Source organism: Lactuca serriola, chromosome 7, assembly GCF_051521515.1.
Source record: "Lactuca serriola cultivar US96UC23 chromosome 7, Lser_US96UC23_V15, whole genome shotgun sequence".
In the NCBI taxonomy this organism is placed as follows: Eukaryota; Viridiplantae; Streptophyta; class Magnoliopsida; order Asterales; family Asteraceae; genus Lactuca; species Lactuca serriola.
This window is the reverse complement of record NC_136414.1, coordinates 167,968,019-167,978,574: the sequence shown is the minus strand read 5'-3', so window position 1 is coordinate 167,978,574 and position 10,556 is coordinate 167,968,019. Positions and strand designations below refer to the sequence as shown.

General features: G+C 33.2%; 2 protein-coding genes across 2 annotated transcripts; one reads left to right on the top strand and one right to left on the bottom strand.

Annotated features, from left to right (window-relative positions):
* Window positions 1-719: 719 nt before the first annotated feature.
* On the top strand, window positions 720-4,301 carry LOC145061604 (protein NRT1/ PTR FAMILY 6.4-like). The gene is made up of 5 exons (XM_079009138.1): window positions 720-971; window positions 1,067-1,178; window positions 1,379-1,596; window positions 2,466-3,004; window positions 3,273-4,301. Exons 1-5 carry the CDS (start codon window positions 969-971, stop codon window positions 4,159-4,161), a joined length of 1,761 nt encoding a protein of 586 aa, XP_078865264.1. The 5' UTR covers window positions 720-968; the 3' UTR covers window positions 4,162-4,301.
* A 317-nt stretch (window positions 4,302-4,618) lies between these two features.
* Window positions 4,619-6,133, bottom strand: LOC145061608 (uncharacterized). The gene is made up of 4 exons (XM_079009142.1): window positions 5,981-6,133; window positions 5,297-5,506; window positions 5,029-5,198; window positions 4,619-4,869 (listed from the first exon to the last, which is right to left on the bottom strand). Exons 2-3 carry the CDS (start codon window positions 5,486-5,488, stop codon window positions 5,055-5,057), a joined length of 336 nt encoding a protein of 111 aa, XP_078865268.1. The 5' UTR covers window positions 5,489-5,506; window positions 5,981-6,133; the 3' UTR covers window positions 4,619-4,869; window positions 5,029-5,054.
* Between the last annotated feature and the right edge of the window lie 4,423 nt (window positions 6,134-10,556).

Genomic DNA, 10,556 nt, shown 5'->3' with positions numbered 1-10,556 from the left:
TGCAAATCACATGCCAAAATCCCACATTGAATCCATGTCCCACCTTTTTAAACGAGAAACTAATTACAACTTATTTAATTGACATCAGTATCTGTATCTGTATCATTGTAACAGTCAGCATTTTATGTCGGCATTCATTTTATGTCAGGCCCATCGTTACGCAACAAATGGATTAAAACCACATAAAATACAAGTTTACCAAACTTTTTACGAAAAGAAAATAAGTCAAACAGACGATAATTCACCATTAATCGACTAATTCAATTATAACCAACCAAATAACCATTGATCACATACGAATCCACCATAAAACAATACATATCCAATAGTTGTTTCAGATAAGCATCATTGCCACATAAGGTTAGACAGTGGTAGAGAATCAAACGAGTTTAATTCTCTCACTATTTGAAATCCACGCTTCATTGTATTATTTTGCATCCATACATACAAATTGCCACGTGTTATTTTGATGACTGGACCTATTCAGTCGTTTTTTTACAGAGATTGGATGCAAATTCCCATTGTACTAATCAAAGGACCACACTTTAACTTGATTAGGTGTAACCAGTTCATCCACATGAAGTAATTAGCAATAGGACAAAAACCAACCCAAACTCCAATCACCACCACTTACTTCATGACTGGTTGAGATATGCTTGTGAAATTACTAAAGTACCCTTTTTATTTCATTTCATTATAAATGAAGACGAAACCCATATTTTGTTTTTCTAAAACAGTTGAAGAAAGGATTATAAGATTATTCTCCACCTGAAAACAGCATTCAAGTGGTAGACCCCAAGATTTAGGAGACCTCTTTTTGTTAAAAATCTTATCATAGCATCATACTTTTCCCCTACCTTCACCTTTTTCTCCTCAATATATCAAACAAATCTTATATCCCCTCTTCACCATCTCTCTCTCTCTTTTTCTATCTCTCTCTCTCAAAAAAAAAAAAAAGAGCTCCTAAAATGGTGAATAATTAATTACTCTCTTCTAAAACTTCATCTCATTATTCATTTTCTTTTATATATCATCATTGATTTTATATATATTTTTTTTCAATCAGGTTTTGGATGTTTCAAATGGGGAAAAAGACGATACGGTTTCCCTTGATTACAAAGGAAACCCAGCTGACAACTCGAAAACTGGTGGTTGGCTTGCAGCCGGACTAATTTTAGGTAACTATTTATTTGTTTTTTTTACACTTTTGGTCCCTGGGTATATCTATTTTTTGCATTTTTGATCCTTATTTAATGTTCTTGTAACGTTTTTGGTCCCTATAGCTGATTTTGCTTCCAAAAAATAATTTGAAAATGAGAACAAAAATTGAGGAAATCAAGTATACGCAAGGGTTAAAAATGTAATTTTACTCTTGTAGGGACTGAGCTGTCTGAGAGAATATGTGTGATGGGTATATCGATGAATTTGGTGACATATTTGGTGGGGGAATTGCATCTTTCATCATCAAAATCTGCGAACACTGTGACAAATTTCATGGGAGCTTTAAACATTTTAGCCCTTTTTGGTGGGTTTTTGGCTGATGCTAAATTTGGACGTTACCTCACCATTGCTATATTTGCATCTATATGTGCTGTGGTAAGCAATTCAATTAATCATTTTTCATTTTCGTCCTTCATTTTTCTTTCTATGTCCAAATCTAGACCAAATTAATTAACCATTTCCATTTGTACTTTAGAGTAAAGTTACATTCTTGGTCCCTGAGTATACCTGATTTTTGCAATTTTGACCCCAAAAAAGTTCTACTGTAATTTGTCTTTTTTTTTTTGAGGTACTTGTACCATTTTTGGTCCCTGTAGTGTTACAAGTTAAATAACTAGTTTTGGTCCCTGAGCATAGCTGACTTTTGCAAATTTGGTCCCAAAATTATACTCATTTAATTTGGAACAGAAACCAAAAACCGAAATTGCAAGAAAAAACTTTTTGGGACCAAAAAATGTAATTTACTCTACTTTTTTTTCAATCAAATCAAAATTCTATACCTTTTTTTTTTCAAATCAACCATTTTGACCCCAAGTCAAAATAGTAATTTCAAAAAATGTTGAAACCTGATATAACAGAATTTAGAAGTGAAAGTGGTTAATTTCGATAACTGTATGGAATTTTGATTTGATTGAAAAAATAAAGTATTAGTAGCTAAACAGCGAAAATGCCGAAAATACAATGGTTGTTTTGTAATTTGTTGTTTTCCCACAAATCTATAACCCAATTTCCATAAAATTATATGCAACTGCTTTTGCAAAAATGAAATATAAGGAAACAAAAGAGCATTATCAATATTAACCAGTGAAACTACTTTGCCTAAATTTAGGTTGAATAAGGATCTTAAACTTAAACCCATTTTGGGTCAATTAGGCTACAAACTTTTTGTTTACTTTTACTTTAATAGTAAAAAGTATTTTATTTTATTTTTTTTAAATTAAAAATTTTGCTGTGACATATGACAGGGGGTGACACTGTTGACATTAGCAACAAGCATTCCAGGCATGAGGCCACCTCATTGTGATCAACCTAGGAAACAACAATGCATAGAAGCTTCCGGAAGCCAACTAGCAATGCTTTATGTTGCACTTTACACAATCGCGTTAGGTGGAGGGGGTATAAAGTCAAACGTTTCGGGTTTCGGGTCAGACCAATTTGACATTTCTGACCCTAAAGAGGAGAAAAAAATGGTTTATTTTTTTAACCGGTTTTATTTCTGTATAAGTCTCGGGTCCCTTTTTGCGGTTACTGTGTTGGTGTATATACAAGACAATGTGGGACGCGGTTGGGGGTACGGGATTTCGGCAGGTACGATGATTGTGGCGGTTGTCGTGTTGGTTTGTGGGACCGCTTTGTATCGGTTTAAGAAACCGCAAGGAAGCCCGTTGACGGTTATTTGGAGAGTCGTGTTTTTGGCTATTAAAAATCGGAAGCAGACTTATTCAAATCCTGAGTTTTTAAATGATTATAGCAACTCCAAAGTTCCACACACAAAGAGATTCAGGTATACATATACTTATACCCTTTGGGCAATTTTGTAATTTAACCACTTATAAATAATGTACTCAGGCTGTGTTTGGCTCGCCACAGCTAGCTGATAAGCTAACTTATTTTTCGAGCTTTTTTAAGTTGTCATGTTTGGCAAACCAAAAAGTAGCTTTTTAAAAAGCTACTTAGACTTTCACAATAATGTACTTATTTATCAGCTAGCTTTTCAGCTATCAGCTAGGTTTTTATAAAAAAATGTACTTATTTCCTTTATATTATTATAGGTGTCTTGACAAGGCTGCAATACTAGATGAATACGCGTCTTCAGAAGAAAACCGAAACAATCCATGGATAGTGTCAACCGTGACACAAGTTGAGGAGGTCAAAATGGTCATAAATTTAATCCCGATATGGTCAACATGTATTCTATTTTGGACTGTGTACTCACAAATGAACACTTTCACAATAGAGCAAGCTACTTTAATGAACCGAAGCGTCGCGGGTTTTAGCATACCCGCAGGGTCGTTTTCGGTATTTCTCTTCATATCAATTCTCCTATTCACATCTCTGAACGAAAGGGTGGTTATCCCTATAGCGAGAAAGATAACTCATGATCCAAAAGGGTTGAGAAGTTTACAAAGAATTGGGATTGGGCTTGTTTTATCGGTTGTAGGTATGGTGGCGTCTGCAGTTGTTGAAAAGAGACGAAGAGTAATGCATGGAAAAATGACAGAAATTTCTGCTTTTTGGTTGGTTCCTCAATTTTTCTTGGTGGGAGCGGGTGAGGCGTTTGCTTATGTGGGACAACTTGAGTTTTTCATAAGGGAAGCACCCGAGAGGATGAAGTCCATGAGTACAGGGTTGTTTTTGAGTACTTTGGCTATGGGGTATTTCATGAGCAGTGTGTTGGTGTCGTTGACAGATATGGCGACTAATGGGAGTTGGCTTACAAATAATTTGAACAAAGGTAAATTGGAGAATTTCTATTGGTTGCTTGCGATTCTAGGAGCAATAAACTTTTTCGCTTTTTTGGTTTTGGCATCGAGGCATCAGTATAAAGTGCAAAACTTTATTGGGCCTAAAAGTGAAAAAGAGATTGAGAATTGGGGTATTGAAATGGTTGATGATGTAGAAGTGAAGAAGGCTGTTATGGGTGGGAAGGAAGAAGCTTAAGAGTGTGTGTTTGTGTGTGTGTTTAGATAGTTTATATAGTTTTGGTGGTAGATGTTTTATGTTGATTTGAGTTGTTTTTATATGATTGGTGAAAAAAGGGTATTTGTAAGATATTATTAATACACACCCTTTCTTTGTAATTCCCATTCTCTTTAGCATTCTTAAATTGCATAATTGCATAACTTTTAATTAGTTTATATCTTGTATTTTGGTAATTGGATGAATTTGTATTGTTGTTTCAAAAATTAATTTGCGATTGTTTATATTGTAACCATGAATATAAGGTTTTTGGACATTTTTGGATGTAGATGTGGATATGGTTATGGCAACATTGATTCTATTTTTCTCAAGTTGCACCACTAGTGTCCACCAAAGACAACTAATGTAAAGATTATAATATTCTTTAGAAGATTCAAGGTATTACTTTAGTACTTATTCATCTGAGCATTTATAAATATGCCAAGAAACAAATCAAGTATTTCATATAAGGAATAGGTCTATAGCTAGAAGAGTAGAAGTAGAACATTACAAATTTATGCATTTTCAAAAAAAAAAAGGTAGCTTTCCTTCATATTATGCGTACCTTAACTAAACTGAATGATCTGCAAATGTTATCAACTACAGGATATTAGTGCTTTATCAGAAAAGAACTTAGACCACCTTCCACACATCAGCTTGAAATGTGCATCTGATACCCAAAAGGAAATCCTGAATTTTGACAAATTAATAAAAACACAGAATTAGGAAAGAGAAGAGACGAGAAGAGGGTGATGTCAAACACAAAAACAATGTACAACATGTAAATTTCACAATAGAATTTGAACTAATTAACTCAATCAAATGATGTGAAGTAAATTAAGTACTTACACAAAAAGATATTAAGCACTTATGACTTAAGCAGCCTGTTGAGAAGAGTTGCTTGCAGGAACAGGAACATGGGTCACAACCAAAGGTGGACGACAGGCACGGTGTTGTGCTTCTTTTTCTTTACGTGCTTTAAACATTTCTTCAGTCTCAATTACAACCAATCTTTTAACCTTGATAAAACATTAGATGGATTAATGATTAATCAATCTATATAGAACCAAAGAAAAACTTCATCTGATACAAATGCACTGTTTAAGTCTTTAAGAACCTGTTGAAGCATTCCTCTAACAGTAGGAGTATTCCATCTCATAACAGTTCGATTGCATTTTCCTAAACGCAATGCTTCTAAAGTGCGCCTGTGAAGTTTCCTGGTTCCTGGAATTCCCCTCACCAGAGTTATGTAGAGGTTGGGACTCCATGCTATTGGAGCACATGCTTTGTAAGCCTTGTAAGCATTCATCTTTATGTCTTCTGAAACCTGAAATTGCATTAAAAAAACTTAATCAGCAACACTACTTGTTACTAACCTGATACAGTATCAGTTACGCACTATACATGATAAGAAGAGACAGACATTTCAACAAACAGTTTCAGTGCACTCATTCAGACTGAAAATCTAACATACAATCTGGTTACTCTTTTGATTGTTGGAGTACAATCGCATCCATATCCGATTTCAGACCCTTACAACTTTTAAAAGCTGACCGGATTATCAAATCAAACGATTTCATAAACATCTGATCAGCATAACGCAATAAACCAACTAATTAGGTTACGATGGTGAAATCTTAAGCTGGAACTGAATCAATTAAAGTCATAACACGCTAATCGAATGATAAAACCACATAAAAAAGAAAAAGGAGGCAATTCAACTTTTGAGCTGAAATGTTGATAAACCATAGCCGATTCCAAGTAATAATAACAAAGAAACCGGCGAGAGGGAGAGAAGAACCTGTGAGAGGTGAAGTGATCTGCGTAATTGAATGAGCCGCCGTCGACGAAAACTATTTGTGCTGGTTAGGGCTATTTATGGCGCCGCTGCAGCAGACTGAAGTGATGCATAGCTTTTCTATGTGTCAATTTTCGATTTAATTTGAAAGTCATTCAAGTTTTATGAGTAAATTACATACTTAGTCCCCTAGGTTATGTATTTTTTCTGAACCAAGTCTATTTATATCAATTTTAACACGTGAGGATATGTATCGTTTAATCACGTGTTTGGATGGTCCCTTTGTTCAAACGTCGTTCGCCAATTCCCGTTAAATCATGTCACGTGCCAAGCATATAAGGGAAAAATCGTCTTTTTACGCATAATTTTTATGTTTATAAACTTTGAATACAAAATTTTGTCTCTTTCTAGACCTTAGTAAGCCTTAAATATCCGAGCTTTATTGTGTTCATTCATTAGATCTATGAGAATTGAGAATTTGGTGTTTTGTTCTATTTTAATGAGATTTGGTCCCTTTGTGATTTGTTCCTTGGAGTTTAAAGAACTCCATGAGCTTTGTAGGGTGTTTGGTTTAGTTTTTGTGGGGCAAAAGTCCTTTTTGCGAAAGGACTTTTGTAAAATGACTTTTTAAAAAAGTTGTTTTTTAAAATGTGTTTGGATTAGCTTTTAAAGAGAAAAAATCAAAAGTTAAAATATTTGGTTTAATTTTTACATGCAAAATGACTAAAAATGATATGTTTACATATTTATTGATGGTAGATAGAGATATAAAAATAATTTTAATGTTTAACACCGTTGAAAAGTTGGAAAAGTCATGATTTCATGACTTTTCAAAAAGACCAAATTTACTCTAGTGGAAAAGTTATTTTCAAAAGTCATTCTCATCTTCCCAAACATCTTTTTGATTTTTTCTAAAAGAAAAAGTCAAAAGTCATTTTAGAAGTTAAACCAAACACCCTCTTGGTTCATGATTAATATTCAGATTTAGTTATTTGGTGGAATAAAGAGTATATGCAAGAACTTTGTTTATAATTCAAGATTTCATGTTGTTTTTCCTTATAAATCTGATTTTAGATTACAATTTATGAACAAATAGTTTTACATTGATTATATATTTATGCAAATGGGTTTTTATTCTATTTTAAAAATGAAAAATTTATTGTGGAATTTGAGACATTACAAAGAGCCGAGCTAATTCGCATATATAGTTCCTATACGGTTCCACTTCGATTTGATTATGTTGATTATTTTTCACATCCTTACAACTCTCTTGTTACTAAAAAAGGTAAGTCAACAATTGTTTAACTTCTTCCTTGATATTACTAAGTCACTTAAACCTAAAAATGGGTGACTGTAAGTTGAGAATTTATTATTCTCAGTATCCATATTTTTAAAGGGTTCTTTTGATTAATCACAAGAGAACCAACAAGTATGTAACTGGTATAATATTAACATTTAACATACATGTTTCTAAGATTTTGTGGTGAGTTTTGATATGTGATATTATACATATTTTTAGAGTTATATTTAATACTTTTCTACACTTTTTTAGAGATATTTGGTACTTCAGATATATAAATTTGTATTTTGCAGATTATAAGCGTGAAAAGATAAAATAGAAGATATTTAGATCATAATTCGGAAGAAATACGTAACTTGAAAATTAAGCAATATTCAAATTGAAGATATCACCAAAATAGTAGAAGAAAAGAATTGAAGATTTACGTAGTTGAAGTTCTAAAGAATTTTGGTTTGCATTATGTTTTTTTTTGTTCTTTTTAGCTATTTAGTTATGATTATGGGCTAGGACCCTAAACTTTCATTTAGATGTAGATGATCTAAGATTGATTATGTTTTAATTTATTAAAAGAACTCTGATAGTATTGAGTTTATGGAATAAGATTTGGTTGATTTTATTTATCTATTATTTATTAATTGTATAAATATCTTCAAATAAAAAAGTGGGTGTGAAGGTTTTGGGTAGTGGGGCCCATAAGGAATTACACTAAAGTCATTGATAGAAAACAATTTCATTATTGTGGTTATTAAGAGTATAACAGAAAGAGGATGTTATTACACTTGAGGAAAACCAACGACCTTTAAAGGTGAAGTACATGAGGAAGATATAAGCCAATCATATATGCCTTAGGTTTTATTATGGAATACTTAATTGAAAAAAATTACATTGTCTAAGGGTGCTTAATAAGTGTAAGGGTAACTTAACACCTACTACCAAAAGTCCATGGAAACAATCAAGGATGAAGCTAATAACTACACTTGTAAAAAGTGAACATCGCCAGTATTCCATGCAAGCATGAAGTAAACAGGGTGAAAAGCAATTCAACCAGACCATTAGGTGAATCCATGTTAGAAAATGGAAACTCGGGGGACATAAATAGATTTAATTTTGATCTAATTAATGGTTGTGATTATCTTGATCACTTTGCAGATCATAGGTTGGTAACCCGACCCGATGGATCAGGAATGTCTGGCGGGCCACCAGAAAGGCACCACTCACCACCAAAGGGACCGAAGAATCGAACCCACGCCAATCCAAGGAAAATCCCCCAAATGTGCTCTGCCAAGAGTAGAACTCTTGACCTCACCCACTGAGGCCTATAACCCATGATACATCACAACCAGCTAGGCTGGTGATCACATGCTGTTAACGATATAGATAACTGTAACATGTAGTAAATTCTATAACAAGAGTCGCAACTCCAAGACCTGTTAAGGGCAAGTGGGGGATCGAATGATCAATGTAGAGGATCAGGAGTAGTGAGGGAGTGAAGTTGCAATATGAAATGGTGAAGTGGTGTTAAACTTAGGTTTTGTTATATTACTTGATGGTATTGGAATTATGTGTTGGTAATTTTCTTGTACAATACAGTAGTTTGGTTGTTTCTTATGAGTTATGACAAACTGATAGTGGCTAACCGGAACAATTGCCTAATTTTAGGCGTAATTTTTATATCAATGATGAGAAAAAAAATTGTTGCACACTTGTTTAATTGGTAAAATAGGCATGTTCTTAACTGGTTTTCTATTGTTGTGATTTGTTTAATTGGCATGATGGATAAAGTTGTATAACAGTCACCCCTAAAATAACTACATGCACATTGTTTGACCATTTATATGGAATAGGTTTTTGGTTGACGTACTTTGTCTTAATATGTAGACCATTTCATGTAGCCAAAAGTAATGACAATATATATATATATATATATATATATATATATATATACTATTTTCCATTTTACCAAATTTATAACATCATTTGGTTTGTCTAGCATTGTTACCTTTTCATTTTCCTAATTCGTTCATTTATGCTCGAAAAAGGTGTCTATAATAGTATTATAGTACCATTATTGACCGGTACAAGTTAAACAGCCATTAAATTGCTATATTTTGTTTTTTTCGGTGCTTCTTATGCCTAACCTTTGAGTATTCATGTTCCATGAGATTCATTCACATTATATGCACATAACCATATTTAGTACATTTCTTTCATTTACATCACAAAAATATATGCAAATTTTCCTTCACATTATATGGATATCACCATTTATACCATTTCATGTACCCAAAATGCTTTCATTTATCGAGAAACAAAATACAAATCATTACAACATTCAAGTTTTGCAACCAAAAAACCCTACCACTTAGATTGCGCATATCGAAGATAACCAAAACCCGAAAAAATTGACCGACATGGTTCTAAATTTGGATAGAATACATCATTTTAACGGGTTTTGGTGTATGTAAATTTGGGTATTTGGTTAACCCGATAATATAGTAGTTCGGGTATAGGATATACTTAAACTATTTCGAGTATACCCGATTAGTTTCAAAAATGAAAACACCCATTCGGTATTGCCCATTATCCATGCGTCTCTTTTTCTCTCCTTTTTCTTCTACTTCATCACACATGAAAGAAAAATAGAATTCATTCCTTCTTCTTCCAACTCTAACCCCTTATTCCAAGTTCCAACTCTAACCCTACCTTCATCTTTCTCTTTTCGGTTAGAGCATATCGTTACCACCACCACAAAATCAGCAGCAAGTTATCTCCACCAACACGATAACAAATCTTTTATAAATGAAATTTAGGGGGTTTAACACCTTGACTTCTATATGTGTGTCTATTCCAAGGGTGTGAAGTGTCAATAAAGGGTTTTTAATTGGTGAGCTTTTTCTTTGGTCCACTTCCGATTCATAAACTAAAAAAACAAGCGATTTAAAATAGTGTTTAGTTTATATCATAAGAAACCCACTTTAATAAATATGTGCAGTTAAACCCTGATCTTTAATATAAAAATTGGGATTCGTAGAAATCAAACTTAAAGATTATAGCTTACACATATCAACTATGCCATATGTATTTTTTAAATGAAAATATAGCAAGTTTTTTCAGGTAATACCCGATATATTTGAACTCGAATTCGTACCCGATATACTCAAACCCGCATAGCTGAATTTCAATGCAAGGTCGGTTATCGATTATGTTTTTTATTTGAAAAACCTAGACTACCCGAAAGTTATACTCGAACAATTCAAAGGGTGAGCATTTGGACCAAAA